The sequence below is a fragment of the Schistocerca nitens genome, chromosome 1 (genome assembly GCF_023898315.1).
Source record: "Schistocerca nitens isolate TAMUIC-IGC-003100 chromosome 1, iqSchNite1.1, whole genome shotgun sequence".
NCBI classification, from domain to species: Eukaryota; Metazoa; Arthropoda; class Insecta; order Orthoptera; family Acrididae; genus Schistocerca; species Schistocerca nitens.
In genome coordinates, this window is record NC_064614.1 from 891,034,899 (window position 1) to 891,053,958 (window position 19,060).

At 43.7% G+C, this 19,060-nt stretch overlaps 1 protein-coding gene across 2 annotated transcripts in view; it reads left to right on the forward strand.

The window, feature by feature from the left end:
• Positions 1-19,060, forward strand: part of LOC126191836 (G-protein coupled receptor Mth2-like) — a 652,141-nt gene that overhangs the window by 94,093 nt on the left and 538,988 nt on the right. Inside the window, exon 2 of one of the 2 annotated variants that reach the window (XM_049932559.1) lies at positions 1,218-1,401. In XM_049932559.1, coding sequence (XP_049788516.1) covers positions 1,218-1,401 — 184 coding nt within the window. Of the gene's footprint in view, positions 1-1,202; positions 1,402-19,060 lie in introns of both variants that reach the window. The other variant, XM_049932558.1, reaches the window with a different exon arrangement.

Consider the following 19,060-nt stretch of genomic DNA (forward strand, 5'->3'; position numbering starts at 1 on the left):
CGTCCCTGGGCAACGCATCCCATTGTTAGGTGCTTTGTTATACGATATAGTTGGCGCGTCTGACGTCACGAGTCACTTCTCGCTTAACAGTTCTAATAACTAACTTTTGCTAGTGATTTTATACTAATGTCTTTTATTTAGCTACAGTACTTCCCATACAGTTTTTCTGTGTTAATGTAATCTGGTTACAGGTTTAACGTGACGCCTAGTACAACAAATGGTCACGACATATCTTGCTGACGGGTTAAAATTTTTCTATCCCAATTTGCCTGTGTTACTATTTCATTATTTAATGTCATGTGCATGTTACTCTTCGTTCGCCTCGCGGTTGGTGTTAGTGTCAGAAGAGTCCGTTGTGCTGGAGTCTTCATCCACACCAGCCCATTCGTCTCGCTGCCGTCTAACTCGATGTCGATATGGTCTCATTATAGATAGCGTGTTCGATTTTGGAGATTCGATCTGTATGTTTGTTTAATAGTTGCCATTTCTCTGCATCCCTGAGTGTTTCTTGTAGTGCCTCTGTGGTTATTCCTCGTACATTTGTATGTAAGTGGCTGTGCCGCTCACAGCGAACAATGGGGTTGGCATGTTTCATTCTTAGCCGCTCCCTGACGTTGGGGACAGAGATATACAACCTAGGCCCCTCACCACTTTGATCCTACTCTCGATACCAGTTGCACACCTGCTAAGATCATAGCTGCCGTTTCAGTTGGATATGTTTTCCTGTAATTTTCCTGACCTTATCGGATCCTCCCGTCTTCAGCCAGTAGGCTGCAGCTCGATATTTGATAGTTATCTCTCTTGGAAAGACGCAGAGCACAATACACAGTGCCTCTACTGACGTGGTGCTGGATACCCTAACAGGCTGTTAGTCTTCTACAGAGCCGAGTACAAATTGGCGTCTACGATTACGAAATTACGCTGAGATCCGACATGTCTTCTGGATGCTTCAAATTTTTCGTCAGTCAATGTACCATGCCCGGAGTTAAGGCACACGTCCATCCGCTAAAGAACGGCTTCTTGTCGTACAAGCAATGATAGGAAACAAGTAACGTAGCGCGTTTATGAGCGATTAGGCCGGTTCTCAACAATACGATTCAGCCTCATATTCAGTTTGTTCTAATTTATTATTTATCTCTCTGTTTATACTTTGTTTTGTTCTACTGCATTCTAATCCTCTGTAGTTTGGATGGTACTGACAGTATTTCCCGCCGCAGCGTGCGAGCCGGCGCTGAGCGTGACGGTGGAGAACGGCAGACTGGAGTCGAGCCCGGAGCTCCAGGGTGGGGAGCCGTGGCTTGTGGACGTGGACAGCGGCGTGCGATACCCGCCGGGCCTCTACTGGCGCAGCGGATCCGACTGGCGGGCCTGCTACTGCCACCTCCAGCCCTGTCTGCGCATGTCAGTATCCACCTAGCACTTACTATCACCTACAGGGTGTTTCAAAAATGACCGGTATATTTGAAACGGCAATAAAAACTAAACGAGCAGCGATAGAAATACACCGTTTGTTGCAATATGCTTGGGACAACAGTACATTTTCAGGCGGACAAACTTTCGAAATTACAGTAGCTACAATTTTCAACAACACATGGCGCTGCAAGTGATGTGAAAGATATAGAAGACAACGCAGTCTGTGGGTGCGCCATTCTGTATGTCGTCTTTCTGCTGTAAGCGTGTGCTGTTCACAACGTGCAAGTGTGCTGTAGACAATATGGTGTATTCCTTAGAACAGAGGATTTTTCTGGTGTTGGAATTCCACCGCCTAGAACACAGTGTTGTTGCAACAAGACGAAGTTTTCAACAGAGGTTTAATGTAACCAAAGGACCGAAAAGCGATACAATAAAGGATCTGTGTGAAAAATTTCAACGGACTGGGAACGTGACGGATGAACGTGCTGGAAAAGGTAGGGCGACCGCGTACGGCAACCACAGAGTGCAACGCGCAGCTAGTGCAGCAGGTGATCCAACAGCGGCCTCGGGTTTCCGTTCGCCGTGTTGCAGCTGCGGTCCAAATGACGCCAACGTCCACGTATCGTCTCATGCGCCAGAGTTTACAACTCTATCCATACAAAATTCAAACGCGGCAACCCCTCAGCGCCGCTACCATTGCTGCACGAGAGACATTCGCTAACGATATAGTGCACAGGATTGATGACGGCGATATGCATGTGGGCAGCATTTGGTTTACTGACGAAGCTTATTTTTACCTGGACGGCTTCGTCAATAAACAGAACTGGCGCATATGGGGAACCGAAAAGCCCCATGTTGCAGTCCCATCGTCCCTGCATCCTCAAAAAGTACTGGTCTGGGCCGCCATTTCTTCCAAAGGAATCATTGGCCCATTTTTCAGATCCGAAACGATTACTGCATCACGCTATCTGGACATTCTTCGAATTTGTGGCGGTACAAACTGCCTTAGACGACACTGCGAACACCTCGTGGTTTATGCAAGATGGTGCCCGGCCACATCGCACGGCCGACGTCTTTAATTTCCTGAATGAATATTTCGATGATCGTGTGATTGCTTTGGGCTATCCGAAACATACAGGAGGCGGCGTGGATTGGCCTCCCTATTCGCCAGACATGAACCCCTGTGACTTCTTTCTATGGGGACACTTGAAAGACCAGGTGTACCGCCAGAATCCAGAAACCATTGAACAGCTGAAGCAGTACTTCTCATCTGCATGTGAAGCCATTCCGCCAGGCTCGTTGTAAAAGGTTTCGGGTAATTTCATTCAGAGACTACGCCATATTATTGCTACGCATGGTGGATGTGTGGAAAATATCGTACTATAGAGTTTCCCAGACCGCAGCGCCATCTGTTGTTGAAAATTGTAACTACTGTAATTTCGAAAGTTTGTCTGCCTGAAAATGTACTGTTGTCCCAAGCATATTGCAACAAACGGTGTATTTCTATCGCTGCTCGTTTAGTTTTTATTGCCGTTTCAAATATACCGGTCATTTTTGAAACACCCTGTATATACGACGGGCGTTCAATAAGTAGTGAAACACAGTTTTTTCTCGGCCAATTATTGTTAAAAAAAAAGAGAAATTTATTGTGGGACATGGTGAAATATTACCGCTTCAACCCCTGTGATTTCATGAAGTTCCGATAGGTGGCGGCGCTTTACGAGGCGCGACAATAAAGTAATGAGACTGATGTGAAAAAAAAAGTTGCTTACCGTTTTAGTCAAGTTTAGTGTTGTCTCCTTCAAAGAAATTCCCTTCTGATTGCACACCCTTTTTGCAGTGCTTCTAAAATTGATGGTAACATTTCTGGTACTCACCTTCTGTAATATCCTCGAAGACCCTCGTCACAGCTTTTTGGACATCTTGTGTTGTTTGAAAATGGTGTCCCTTGACCGCCGTTTTGACTCTTGGAAATAGAAAAAGTCGCACAGAGCGATATCTGGTGAATAAGATGGCTGTGGTGGTACTGAAATTTGTTTTGAGGTTAAAGATTGCTGTACTGACAGAGCAGTATGGGCAGGCGCATTATCGTGATGCAGAATCCAATTACCAGCAATGTTGGCACGGACACGAAGAACTCTTTTACGAAGTCTTTGTAAAATTTCTTTGTAGTGATATTAGTTAACTGTTTGTCCAGGAGGCACCCACTCTTTATGAACAATTCCCTTGGAATCAAAGAAGCACACAACCATGCATTTCACTTTTGACTTTGACATGAGAGCTATTTTTGGTCTGGGTGATCCCTTTGAGCACCATTGCGAACTTTGGTATTTTGTCTCTGGATCGTACTGAAAAAACCAAATTTCATCACCAGTGACAAAACAGCTCAGCAGTTCTGGATTGATTTCCGTTTGCTCTAACAGATCAGCTGCCAAATTTTCCGTGTTTCTCGCTGTTGCGGTGTGAGATTTTTGGGGACCATTTTTGCACAATTCTTTCTCATACCAAGATCTTCAGTTATTATTAGACGAACCGTTTCCCGATTGATGTTCAGTTCTTCTGCAATCATTTTCACGGATAATCTTCGATCAGATCGTACGAGTTCTGTCCGTGAGGCTGGTGGTCGTCCACTACGGTCTTCATCTTCAACATTCGTTCTACCTTCACTAAACATTTTATGCCAACGAAAAACTTGAGCTCTTGACATAAACTCCTCTCCAAAAACCTTCTGAAGCTTACTGTAAGTTGTCGTCGCGTTTTCACCCAATTTAACCCAAAAAGAAATGGCATACCGTTGCGCAATATTATGCGGTTCCATTTCCGTGACGAGAGACACAAACACTTGTTAACTTATTACAGCACAACTCACGACTGAGCAATTGCATCGATGTGCCGCTTGGACTAGAAGCAGCTTATAGACCAAGGTCAAAGATATTGTGCCTACGCAAGCCTGCAGGGTTGCCACATATTGCAAAGAAAATCAGTCTCATTACTTTACTCTCGCATCTCGTATGTAGCCTTCAAAATGGTATCTGTAACGGAGGTGCGTTCGAAACAGAGAGCTGACATTGAGTTTCTTTTGGCGGAAAACTAGAGCATCGCAGATATATATAGGCGCTTATAGAAAGTCTACGGAGACCCTGCAAGTGAACGAAAGCATGCTGAGTTGTTGGGCGAGGCGTCTGTCATCATCGCAACAGGGGTGCGCAAAGCTGTCCGATCCCCCGCGACCGGCCGATCGCACACAGCAGTGACCGCTGCAATGTTGGAACGTGCGGAGACAATCATTCGAGGTGATATTCGGACCACAAACAAACACCTTGCTGCACAACCTGACGTCCCTGTCGGTAATGCTGACACACTCGTCCACCAGTCGGGGTACTCTGGTTTCCTCGATACCTAACAGAAAACCACAACAATTTTTTTGTCGAACATCGTCACAGGCGATGAAACATCGGTTCATCAGATCTAACTGGAAACAAATCGGCAGTCTGTGAAGCGGCTACACATCACGCCTCCTCTGAAGTAAAAGTTCAAAACCGCAGCCTCAGCTGTAAAACATGGCGACAGTCTTCTGAGAGACTGAAGGCGTTGTTCTATTTGATGTCCTCTGCAACGATCAACTCATCTCATGATGCAACGATCAACTCAGAAGTGTATTGTGCTACCCATAAAAATGCAAAATAACTGCCCCTTCCCCACGACAACACAAGGTCTCGTACAAGTCTGTGCACCCGAGAGAAGCTTACAATACATCATTGGACTATTCATCCTCATTCACCCTAAAGCCCGGATATCACACCTTCCGACTTCCATCTCTTTGGTCCAATGAAGGATGCACTCCACAGGAAGCAGTAAGTGGATGATGGTGAGGTTGTTCATGCAGCAAGACGTTCGGTTAGATGTGGACCAGTAGAGTGGTAGGTACCATACGGGCATACAGGCCCTCCCAGTAAGGTGGTACAAAGACGTCGCATTGAACGGAGATTATCGTGAAAACAACAGTTTTGTAGCCAAAATAGCGGGATATAATATGGTATATTGGAATCCTGAATAAAAGCAATCCGCTTTCAGAAAAAAAGTGTGACGCATTACCTTTTGAACGCCCTCGCAGGAGGACTCTCCTAGGTGTAGTACATTAATTCCTAATTTTAAATACTATTTTAAACTTTTAAACCTTCGAGCGTATAAAAATCACCTTAGAGAGTATAAAAATCACAGTAAATACAGAATGACTTCTTTTTATCTTTATTCATCGATAGGTTTTATGCGCCCAGCCACGATTTTCTGTGCTGTACCAACATCTTTATCTTAGAATTGCACTTACACTGAATGTTCTCAATTATTTCTTGCATACACTCTATTCTCCGACTTCCCCTACCATTTTTGCCGTCTACAGATGACCAACGGCATCGTCTGTTGTGTGATGTGAAGACTTAACAGGGTCAGACTCACATAGTAAGGAGCTGAAAAATGACGTGGAAGCGTAAGATCGGTGTTCGGTATGCCTCGTCGAAGTCACAGGCCGCTTTTTCAGCATCTACGTCTATATCTACCTTGCGCAAGCCACCTTCTCGTGCGTGGCGGACGGTGTTTTGGAAACCTTACCATCTTCCCTCTTCCACCTCTCATTACGCCGTTCCATTCGTGAATGGTGTGCGGGAAAAACGAATGTGGGTAAGCCTTTGCGTTGGCTTCAGTTTGATTTTCACATTTGATCATTTCGTATAACCTATGTTGGCGGAATAATGTACTGTTCAACTCATTCAGACTTATAACATTAAACCTATCCGTGAAACTCAGTGCCTCTCTTGTACAGCCAGCCGCTAGTGTTAAATGAGCATATCTCTGACTCTTTTTAGGGACCGGTGACCTCAGCAGTTTGGTCCCATACAACTTACCACAAATTTCCAAATTCTGATTCTTTCGGCCTTGTTAACGTATCTCGAAACGAAACACGACGCTCTTGCTTGGTTTACATTTTCTCTATCTCCTTATCCAGGGCCGCCCAAACTTCGAGCGAGCCGGGTGTGCGAGCCGCGTGTCGGCTTTGCTCGTTTGTTCCCGGAAGTATTCGGCTCAGCTCGACATTTCATTTACGCCCAAGCACCAAAGAAACTACTATAGGCATGCCTATTCAAATACAGATATATGTAAACAGGCAAAATACGGCCCTGCGCCGCGCGGGATTAGCGCGGCGGGCTTAGGCGCTGCAGTCATGGACTGTGCGGCTGGTCCCGGCGGAGGTTCGAGTCCTCCCCCGGGCATGGGTGTGTGTGTGTTTGTCCTTAGGATAATTTAGGTTAAGTAGTGTGTAAGCTTCGGGACTGATGACCTTAGCAGTTAAGTCCCATAAGATCCCACACACATTTGAACAATACGGCTCTGCGGTCGGCAAAGCCTATATAAGACAAGTGTCTGGCGCAGTTGTTAGATCGGTTACTGCTCCTACAGTGGCAGGTTATCAAGATTTAAGCGGGTTTGAACGTGCGCACGAGTGATGGGACGAAGCATCTCCGAGGTAGCGATGAACTGGGGATTTTCCCGTATGACCATTTCACTAGTGTACCGTGAATATCAGGAATCTGGTAAAACATCAAATCTCCGACATCGGAAAAAGATCCTGCAAGAACGGGACCAACGACGACTGAAGAGAATCGTTCAAAGCGACGGAAGTGCAACCCTTCCGCAAATTGTTACAGATTTCATTGCTCGGCCATCAACAAGTGCCAACCATTCAACGAAACATCATCGATATTGGCTTTCGTGTACCCTTGATGACTGCACGACACAAAGCTTGACGCCTCGCCTGGGCCCGTAAATACCGACACTGGATTGTTGATGACTGGAGACATGTTGCCTGGTCAGAGGAGTCTCGTTTCAAATTGTATCGAGCGGATGGACTTGTACGGGTATTGAGACACCTCCATGGACCCTGCATGTCAGCAGGGGACTGTTTAAGCTGGCGAAGGTTATGGGATGGTGTGGGGCGTGTGCAGTTGGAGTGATGTGGGGCCACTGCTGCGTCTAGATACGACTCTGACCGGTTACACGTACGTAATTGGCTAAGGCTAAAAGAGACAGATTTCGCACAAAATAAAAGATCAGAGATATTGTAATTTACTTGTAGAATAGCCTTCTTGCAGTCGAAAAACTAAATTTTCTGACTTAGGATCACTTATTATGCAAGAATTGTTCAGAATATTTCCTCAAAATTACAAGTAAATATCTAGTGAGCCGAATAGGATAATTCAGCGCTAGTCTTGGAAGTGCGTCGACTATCCAGCTGCCTGGATGGCATTTTACATTTACCGTGCAACCAATGAGCGCAGAAGAAAAGTGTACAGAAGACGGCTGCTATTTAAATTGGAATGTGCAGAGAATATTCACACAAACAGCGTTTTCTGCAAAGCCCACGGAGCTGGCAGTGAACTACAGACTGGGGTGCCACTCAGTAACTGTGAGTATCTCTGATAGAAAAACGTTTAGCTTTCTACGTCTATACATCATTATAGGAGCAGAGGAAATAATGGTGAAAAGCGACATACGCTGAGGAGCCACAAATACCTATCAACCTACTTAATAGTATGTTCGTCCACCTTTGGAACCCCATACAGCAGCAGCTCTGCATGGCATGGATTGGACACGTCCTTGGTAGGTTTCTGGGCAAATGTGACGTGAGGTGTCTATCACGGACTGGTGGTTTGTTGTCTTGGAGTGAGCCCCCACTAGTGTTCCAGATGTTTTCCGTTGGGTTCTGGTCAGCCCAGTTTAATGGTAGAAACATCAATGTGAGTTCACCTTCGTGCACGATTCTGGCCTTGTGGAATGGACTGCTATCCTGCTGGAAGTTGCCATGCCGTCATGGAAGACATTAAGCGTGAAGGGATGCAAGTGGTCTTAGTAAGTTCACATAGTCCACAGCTGTCAAAGCACCTTCCTAAATTGCTACAAATCTCAATAAATCCCAGGTGAATGTTCCCCATAATATAATACTGTCCCCTATGGACTGCGTCCGAGGCGTACAGGCGTTCGCCTGGATGTCGGCAAATCCAGACGTGACCATCGACAACGTGCAATAGGAACGTGATTTATCCGACGAGGCGAAACGTTTCCGTTGATACGCAATCCAATCTCCATTATCCTGTGGCCACAGCAATCGTAATGCTGACTAGCCCAACAAGGGAACATGAAACGGCCACGTGCTGCGCTGCCCAGTGTTAGACAATGTGCTCTGAACGCGGTGCTTCGAAACACTTGTACTGCATCAGCATGCTACTCTGCGTCATACCTGCCACAGATCGCTTCCTATCCTGCATTACAGAGCACGCAAGGTTCCCACCTACCTACTCTGTGACGAGGCGTGGATGCCCAACACCTTGTAACCCACATGTGTGTTCACCATCCTTCGGTCATTTTCCATGGATACTCACGACAGTAGCGCACAAACGGACGACCAGCTTCGTCGATTCCGAGATGCTCGTTCCCAAGCGCTTGGAGATAATATTCTGCCCTTTGTCAAAGACTTTTATGTCAGTGGATTTCCCCCATTTGCGGTCCGTATCGTCGCTAGAATGATTCTTCACTGCAGCTTCTTTTCTACGACTTTTCCTCTTCATTGTGTGCCGTGTTTTTCTTGATGGTATTGCTTGCTGTTCTGCTGCTTCGGCGCTGAAAATTACAGGTGTCATTATATGTCTGCTAGGTGCCAGTGCTTTTCTGTTTGTCTCATTCCACTTCTTCTAGTAGGGCCAAGGACCACTTATAATAGTCTATCTGTATGTTTCCTGTCCGAGGCGACGGATAATGTTGTTTTGGGAACCACGCGTCTGTTTGTAAAGTTATTCAGTACGTTCGTGAAATCTTCAGAGCACGAGTTTTTCTTCAGCTGCTTCATGTAACTAGCTAGTCGTCAAGTTTCTAGGTACTTGATAAACAAGCCATGGCATTTTATTCTGCTATTTCGACTGCAAGAAAGCTACTCTACTAGTAAATTACAAGTTTTTTTTATCTTTTACTTTGTGAGAAATCTCTCCTTTTTGCCTTAGCCACAATTACCGCAATCAGAGAATGTTCATGTCAGTGCCTCACTAGCGGCGTCCTAGTGAAACTGATGCGATATATTCAAATCTTGCTGGAAAATTACATTTAAAGTTAGATGTTTTTCCTTCTTCTCTACTTTAACTGAACACGGCACAACGAAATTTAGTAAAGGAATTCAAAGAAACTCTTGTTTTCTGACTACAGTGCTGCATATATCAAGAAAGCTTTTCAAGATGAGTCTTCACTATGATGCCACGGACACGGCGGGTCTTATGAATATGCTGTATACTATCAGGCCACACTTTACAGAAAGTGTTGAAGTTTCATGTATCACTGTATACAGAACAGCCAAGACGTTTGTACTCTTCTTATGAACTTCTCCTACATGATTTCTCCAAGTTAGTTGTCGATCAAGGATTATGCCCAGCTTAGTTAGCAGTTAGGCATCAGAAGAAAGAGGTATTAATTAACATGATTTTTCCAGTGTTTATTACTGATAAGAGTGCCTGGCTCTTTGTGGCGTTGACCTCCATACGCCAATTAGCTGCACATTTGTCCAAATCCCTGCGGGTGTCATGTAGTCTTTGTTGGATTACTTCTGGCCATCTCCTTTTCGAAATTGGAAATTTGTGGTAAGGTCTTTTGGGACCAAACTGCTAAGGTCATCGGTCCCTAAGGTTACACACTACTTAATATAACTTAAACTAACTTACACTAAGGACGACACACACACCCATGCCCCGAGGGAGGACCCGAACCTCCGATTAGGGGGTGCAGCGCGAACCGTGCAAGGCGCCCCAGACCGCTCGGCTACCCTGCGCGGCTCTCCTTTTCGACATGAGTGTAGTGTCGTCAGAACAGATGTGTTTTGTTACCAGTGGTGATGTAGGAAGATCGGCAAAAAAAAAAAAAAAGGCGCAGACCCTTTACACGATTCTTGTAGCACTCCATCAAGGACTTGTCTGATAGATGACTCGCCATTGATAATGTGAATTATGTAGGTCCGCCTACTGAGGTAGTCTGAAAATAGCTTCACCAGGGATTCCAGCATATGGTTCCTCATTGGTCCCTGTTCTGCATCACATTCCTGCAACACTATAAGGTGGCATTCTGTCTCGAGGTGGGTGGTGGTCACAATCTTCTGGCTCATCAGTGTATGTAGATGTAGTAGAAGTAATACTGATCGTGATGATTCTAATGTTAGCAGTAGTAATAGATATAATATTTTTCCGAATTTTTAACCACAGTGCCCTTTTTGTTTTAATTAAAGTGAATGTAGAAATATAATGGAAAATAGAAAATAGGCATATTATACAATATTTGCTGTCAGGCTATAAAATGAAGTAAAATAAATAAAAAATAAACAAATGACTTTTTAAATTGTAATACACAGCTTCTGAGGTCAGTGTAGCTATTGTTTGACATGGAAGATATCATACTTGAAGACAAGTTTGAAACATATAGAGACTTCTGTGTTTTACATAGGATGCTATATAATTTACACTGGTAGTTTTAACATTGATGTGATTGTATAATACATTGTGTGTGTAAGGTGTCAAACAAATAACACACCTTACAATGAATTCCTGAAACAATTCCGGTTAACTTGGTATGTCACATTATGTAGTTACACGAAACTGAACGAATTTTATTAATATGCAGATCTAATAAATAAGCCAGCATTTTGTGAATACAGACCACTAACACTCACGCTAGTAATTGCCCCCAAGTAATTTTACCGACTCGAGCTACGAGATGTAGATCTGGGGGAAAGGAGAATTTTACAACGGCATGCCGTCTCGCGTGGCTGGAGCCCTCACCACGGAATACCTATCGGACACAATGAGACGCCGCAGCCACTACCTAGGCCGCGGGCAAAAGGAGCCCTTGTTCCTGCTTTTAACGACAACTCTTCGGAAAGCCTTTCTACGGGACTACAGCTGGAGATCACAGATAAACATCCAGAGAAACCCAATTCAAAACATTGGTGACTCACTGTAGCCACTTGCGTTAAAACTCGCATGAAAGAAAAAGCTGTTTATCTCAGTATTACATAACAGAAGTTAAACTCTGTCCTATGAAAGAAACGACGCCTTTGATAGGCTACAAGAACTCTACTGGGTGGAGTTATAACAAGTACGAATGCCATGACTGGCCAGAATGAAAACACGTGGCCACGAGCTTTGATATAGGCAAATTGCAGCCAAAGTAATTTCTTGCAGAAAATCGTCGAGTGTTTGAGCAAGGCGACTCGCGCCACACTGAGGCGATTGCGAGAGTCATTATGTGAACACTTGTTCACGGGCTCATCTTAACTCGTAAGGAGTCAAACTGCAAAGTCTCCTGGTCAGGACAATCCCATTGAGCACTGGTAGTTAACACTTGCGAGTGATTTGAGGGCAACGACGTACGCGCTATTCCAACCAAATAGCTTGTACCATGCCAATTAACTTAGCTAGGGAATAAGTAGGAGTATCGGCTTCATCGAAGAAGTAGGAAATGTACCCGACTGGTGTTTAACAGTCGAGAGAGATTTAGAATAGATTCTCAGGTTACAGCTCACGCAGACAGCCGCCACTGCTGCCGCCGACACAAGGTAAACACATACGCACTCGCACCACACCAGCAAGTAATATTCAATTGACACTCAGAATTGCAGTCGTCTCCGTCTCTCCCAACTTTCGTGTATTCAGCTATGACCTATAGTTAAACATATTGAAGATTGTCAGACTTAATTGAAGCAGAAACGCGAGATGTCCGACCTAACGAAAAGGACGGATCAACCACTGTAGAGTTATGAATTGTTTTAATTGTGTACTTCTTTCTGATTGCTCTTTACCGACCCCATCCAATTTTGGATATTTTCGTTGTGCATTTTAGCATAATTGATATATCTGGCCCCAATTGTATTTAATTTTTTTTATTTTTATCGACACCCAGGCATGGGCAATGTCTTGTTCCGTACCCATAACCAATTCTTTGTTGGAATCTATGGAAGCAGGAATGCAAGATATCCAATCTAACGAAAAGGATTGATCAGCCACTCTAGAGTGTTTTATACTATGGATTGTTGAATTGGTTTAATTGCGTACTTATTTTTGATTGCTCTTTACTGACCCCATTCAATTTGGGTATTTTCATTGTGCATTTCTGCGTAATTGATATCTCTGGCGCCAATTGTTTTTAAATCGTTTGTATTTTTATCCACTCTCGGACATGACTATCAACCATCTTACCATAAAACAACCTTACAATAATTAGAATGTTGCTTCGTTGTTGTGTATGTAATTTTGCTAACATTGCTATATCATGAAGTCATACTTAGAGTGAAAATAAACCTTAATAACGAAAATCTCAGATTTTCATTTTTGCAGACATATAGTTACGTCTGAATCTGTACACTAATTTCTGTTAGCGATAACATTTCCTTTACAGGGGGTGTAGTGGAACCGACATTGAGATCATTGTCTGATTATATCACTGTCCGTACTGCTGCACTCTTCTGAACTCTGCATGCATGAGATGGTAACTGCTTACCTTGCAGGCCGTAGGTTCAACACCAAATTCCTAAAACTCTCACAGAGCATCCTTGTGCAACTGTAGTAGGAAGATACATCAGAACCAGTCTCACACGTGTAAGAGATGTTTGTATTTGCATGTATTAGAATCCAACTGAAGTATATTTCACGACTTAGAATGCCACACTTGCTTGGCATCCAAACATAGTGTTTGATCCGTTAGTCAGTAATGACAGGCATGATCTCATGCATCAGGAGCGGGGGCGGGGGCGGGGCGGGAGGGAGGGGGGGGGGCGAGGGATGCAGATTCTAGTTTTAGAGTGATTCGGGTATACACGATGTTGTTAGCTATAATACTACTTGGAACTCTCAAAATTAGCATTCAGAGTCTGTCTCTTTATTGTTATTTCATCCACCTCGCCCCAGATGGGTGGGGGAGGGGCGGGCTCCCAGCGGTGCAGTTCTCTGCTCTTCAGCCAAGCGAATTAAAACAAAAGATTTACAATGAGAAATATAATCCAAATTTGGGGCTGTTTTCTATTTTAAATTAAAAAACCAAAATGGACAGTTAAAAATGGAAATTATGTACGTTTTAAAAACACATCACAGGAAGGTCAAATTCTTCTGATAAAAACACTGATGCACTGCTCTTGCCGGCCGAAGTGGCCGTGCGGTTAAAGGCGCTGCAGTCTGGAACCGCAAGACCGCTACTGTCGCTGGTTCGAATCCTGCCTCGGGCATGGATGTTTGTGATGTCCTTAGGTTAGTTAGGTTTAACTAGTTCTAAGTTCTAGGGGCCTAATGACCTCAGCAGTTGAGTCCCATAGAGCTCAGAGCCATTTTTTCACTGCTCTTTGTTTAAAATGTGAAGGATCTGAACAAGGGTGAGAGATATTGCTGGAGAGAGTGTGTTCCATAGGGTTGAGGGGTGTGGGTAGAAAGACAGGGGTCTGTTAGATAGGAAAAATTATAGAGGTGAGACGTAGGAGCTGAGGTGGATAGTGGGAAATACAGATGGTGGGAAAGACAGAGGGTGAGAAGTAGTGTGTCGAGTGGGTAGGGTAGCAGTTGCAGGAGGAAAGGGATGGGGGTGGATGGAGAGGGAAAGGAGGCCTGATGTTGAATGGGATAGGGGGAAAAGTTAAAGTTAGTAGGAGGGATAAATATCAGGACGAATCTCATTGTGTGGGGGAGGGAGTTGGTTGAAGTTGCATTGGGATGGGATGTGGAGTGTGTGTGGGTGAAGGGACAGATGGATGTGTTTGTGAAGGCATGGCAGGAGACATGGAATGACTGAATCTAGTTTGTGGACAGTATAGGAGATGCAGAGGTGTTCGATGTAACTTATGAGGGGTGGGAATTTGATGAGAAGGTATATGATTCAGGTGGAGGAAGGTAAACGGATGCAGAAAGCAAGACGGACTACATGGTGTTCAAGGAGTTGGAGAGACTTCTAGAACTTCGTTGGGACAGAGATCCATGCAACATTTGCATAGCAGAGGATGGGTCAGATAAGGGTGTTGTAGGTGTGGCGAATAGTAAGTAGTTTTAGTCTATTGTGGACTTTCTTTGGATAGTTAGCAGGTGAGATTTCCACGTTAGTTGCTGGTCGAGCATCAGTCCAAGATATTTTAGTGTGTTAGTTAGCTGGATAGGACAGTTGTAAATGGTATAGTAGAAGTCATGGCGGCGGAAGGTGGGGGTGGCTCGTCCTATAATTATTGCCTGGGTTTTGGAGGGTTTGATCTTGAGGAGCCTTTGGTTACATCAGGATGTAAACTGATTGATGCGGATTTGGAGGGATCATTGGGATTTCTGGAGTGTAGGGTCGAAGGCGAGGAAAGCGGTGTCATCAGCATACTGAAGGAGGTGGACTGGTGGAGGTGGTTTGGGCATATCACCAGTGTAGAGGAGATAAAGGAGAGGAGAGAGGCTACAGCCTTGGGGCACTCCTGCTGTGGGACCGAAGGTACAGAAATTGCTATTGTTAATAGTGACAGAGAATCGGCGATTAGACAGGAAAGATGCAATAAAGCCTGCATAGTTAATTGGAAGTGCGTATGTTTGGTGTTTGAAAATGAGGGCATACACGGTCGTGGGCTTTTTCTAGGTTGAGGAAGACAAAAATAGCGGGTTTGCAGGAGTTGAATTCGTGGGATAGGAGGTGGGCGAGATGCAGGGGCTGGTCGTTAGAGGAGACAATGGGACAGAAGCCGCACTGGTTTACAGGAAGTAGGTGGATGCGTTGGGAGCGGATGGATTCGAAGACTTTGCTAAACACTGAGGTGAGGCTGATGCAGTAGGAGGAGGTATCAGTAGGGGGTTTGTGGTGTTATTCAGAGCTTCGCTATGTACTTTTAAGCTTACGTGTTATAGCAGTGTATTTATATATACTGTAGTTTTTAATTGTTATTCACTCTGATTATTTTGGATGTTAATGTAAATATTTTATTAGAAATTTTTAGAACACCAGCCATCTATAATAACTGTCATGGTTTGTTGTTACGGAAAGATTTAGCAATTGAACACTAACGTAGCTCACAGCGTGCAGACGCCATTTGCTGAGAGCTGCGTACACTAGCCTCAGGGGCCTGGCGTGTTTTCATACCCTTTGTAATGTGTGCAACCAGAATATGCGCTACAACCCCGGCATGTTTATGATGTAAAGCTTTACTGAAGGCCTGAACCAGTTTGGTTTGCATTGGACTGCGCCACATGGCAGTTTTGGGAACAAAACGGATTACATACTAAAAAAAAAAACCTTTCGGTCATCTTGTGTTTTATTCTATTTTATAGGACACCCGCAATGTTTTTAAATCCTTTGACAAGGGGTATTTACCTGCTGGGATATTTTATGCGCGGTATCCCATCGCACCTAATTATCAGTAAGTTGTTTGATATTTTCTTGGCAATCCAGTCTCACTAAATGGGTTCACGCCACTACTATGAAAAGGCCAATCCGAAGATGCCTGAATGAAGATGAAACGCGTCATTGGGAAATTATAAAAAAAATAACACTGCTACGAAGGATGATTATTTCTTAATATCATAGGCTGGTCAGCTCTCTCTCTCTCTCTCTCTCTCTCTCTTTCTCTCTCTCTCACACTCTCTCTCTCTATATTTTCTAACTTTTATCCAGCAGCATGATGTCCTCTGTATCGTGTTTTCGTAGGCGGAGATTAAACGACCAGCACAGCATTCGCCTAAACATAAGGGGAAAACCGCTTAAAACCAGACAGATGATGGCTGGTGTACCAGATCAAAGGTTTTTGTATCGCCTTACGGTTTTGATCCGGTCTGACTAACCTCCCTGTCTCGCAACTTACAAGGGAATCGTCTATTCCATCTTGTCAAAACCTACACAGCCAAAATTTTAGCTGCTAAGACGCGCTGCAAGTAATTTTTAAAATGTACGTTACATTCCTACTGCATGAAGTACCGCTTACAACAGCAGTTTGTAGAGCCCTTCGTGTCTAGCATGCGATTCAGGGCATAAGCAGACGCATAGATGACAAGAGAACGTAGCGCCACGTAACGCGAAGTCCGAAATACACACACGTAAATTTTTAACACTTAAACCATACAAAAAATGTCTCACGTACTTACAGTCCACATCGACGGATAAGCTGTAGCAGATGTATCTGATACACAAGTGACTAGAAAATCTAGGCAGTGTAACATGTTGCTTTACAGACGACTTCCATTAATCGGTACTTTAATTTGTTGACGTGAAATATGTTATAACAATTCCTCTAGCACAGTTCTTACGATAATGTTTGAATAACATCTTTTTACTAGCAATGAAACAGTTCCTTGTTTATTCGCTGTAGTCCTCACAAAAATGCGAAGTGTTTGTTGGAGACGACAACAAACATTTTCCTTACACCAGGCACTCTTGATAAAAGAAAAACTAATGTATTTAAACACTTCACAATAATTACTAGCTTTATTTATAAAGAAATGGAATGCAGTAAAAATGGCGGTGGCCGTTGTTCTGCATATTGTGCAGTATACCAGGGATACTTGATCAAATTCGTAAAATCTGATGTTTTAACTTACAATGCAGGAATGACTCAAGTTCAACAACACTGTTCTGCTGATAAAACTGAAATGACAAAGAGCTAACGGACATACCCGAAAACGTTTTGAAAAATGCTTTAGACTGTTGAAAAAAGGATTATTAAGGGACTAACTAACGCTATTAGTTCCGGGTGGAGTCCAGATTATATTAATAGTCTTTTCGTTGTTCTCCTAAAGACAGAGGTGTCATGTCCAGGTCAAGAGTCCAACAAAAGTAATGAGTTATTTTCTGTAAATGGTAAGAAAAATGTTTCGGATGTAACATTGAAAATCATTCTTTCCCATTTTTCCAGATTTTGGTTCTTCGATTATATTTTTGTACATAAACAGTCCTTTTTAATTTTTTTAACTAATTTACCTTGACGTTCCTGAAGACATATATAAAGCTTTTGAAACAGTAATCCACTGGTATTTATGAGTGGCATTGTTGTATACGAATGTGTCACAACATCCATCGACTGCGCATGTAGCACTATCTTTTTCTCGCTCGAAATGATAAAGTGTGGTTTGCACGAAACCTGACTGGTTTTATACGCAGCATTTTCGCGGATAACAACAAGCTTCATCTTCACATCAGCTATGAATTTCTCTATAGTATTGCCCATTAATGACATCTCCTCTACACGTTTAATTCAGGTAAACTTCGAAATTTTGCTACTTCCTTTTCTGTGTAAGTTCCTGAACCTGTTTAATCAGGTCGAAAAACACTGTAAATCAGTAATGTTCATCTCACTTGCAAATCAGAGCACCCCGTCTAATAGGTCTCCCTCGGTAATGGTCCATGGACTGTCAAGAACAGTTCTAAATCTTTCGAATAGTTCTTCATTCTAAATTTTGCGAGTTTCATTTTGTCACATATTTTGTATTTTGTGTGAATCTTTCTTCCATTTATACAATTCATGTTTAGATTTTACAAAACGAAACCAGTTTTGGAGCTGCCCGCTGTGGCCGAGCGGTTCTAGGCGCTTCAGTCTGGAACCGCGCGACCGGTACGGTCGCAGGTTCGAATGCTGCCTCGGGCAAGGATGTGTGTGATGTCCTTAGGTTAGTTAGGTTTAAGTAGTTCTAAGTTCTGGGGGACTGATGACCTCAGATGTTAAGTCCCATAGTGCTAAGAGCCATTTTTTGAACCAGTTTTGGGACACTGCTTATGTATAAGCGTTTTCTCCCGCCTTCGTTTTACTAAGAAGTTTATAGCCTTTTCTTTCTCACTGAAAACTATTATTGTAAATTTTTCTGTTGGCTCGGAAGGTACTATATTTTGTTCTGGACTTCAATTAGCGCAGCAATCATCATTCGAACCACAGTTCACGGAATCGACTATTTACTGTTTCCTCTGTAATGTTTGTGCAATTTATAATTAAATGTCAACGCCATTTTGGTGAATGTCCAAGAAACTAACAAGTCAAGGACAGTCTACTAGAAGAGGTCAGTGAATATGTCTACCTTGGCCAGATTATAAATATGAAGGGAGACATAAGACCAGAAATCTATCGACGCATCAAGCTTGGCTGGCAAGCGTTTGGGAAGAATTCAAAAGTATTCAGATCAAAAATGCCAGTAAATTTGAAGGAAGCAGTATTTGATCAATGCATTCTTCCTGTGATGACGTATGGCTGCGAGACATGCACACTGAACTCATTTACAAAAGGGAAACTTAGGACAGCACAGAGAGCCATGGAGAGATCAATGCTGGGCTATACAAGAAAGGACAGGAAAAGGGCAGATGACATCCGGTCTGTGACCAAGGTTAATGACATCTTAGAGACAGTAGGTTCCTTGAAATGGCAGTGGGCTGGCCACGTCGCAAGAAGAAAAGACAACAGATGGACGAAGCTAGTACTGGAGTGGAGTCCGAGAGAGCACCGGAGGCCTAGAGGAAGACCACCAGACAGATGGGACAAAGACATCAAGAAGATCGCTGGTAACACCTGGCAGAGAACTGCCCAAGACCGTCCCACTTGTAGAAGACTGCTGAAAGCCTACCTGAATTCACGACTCGAAGA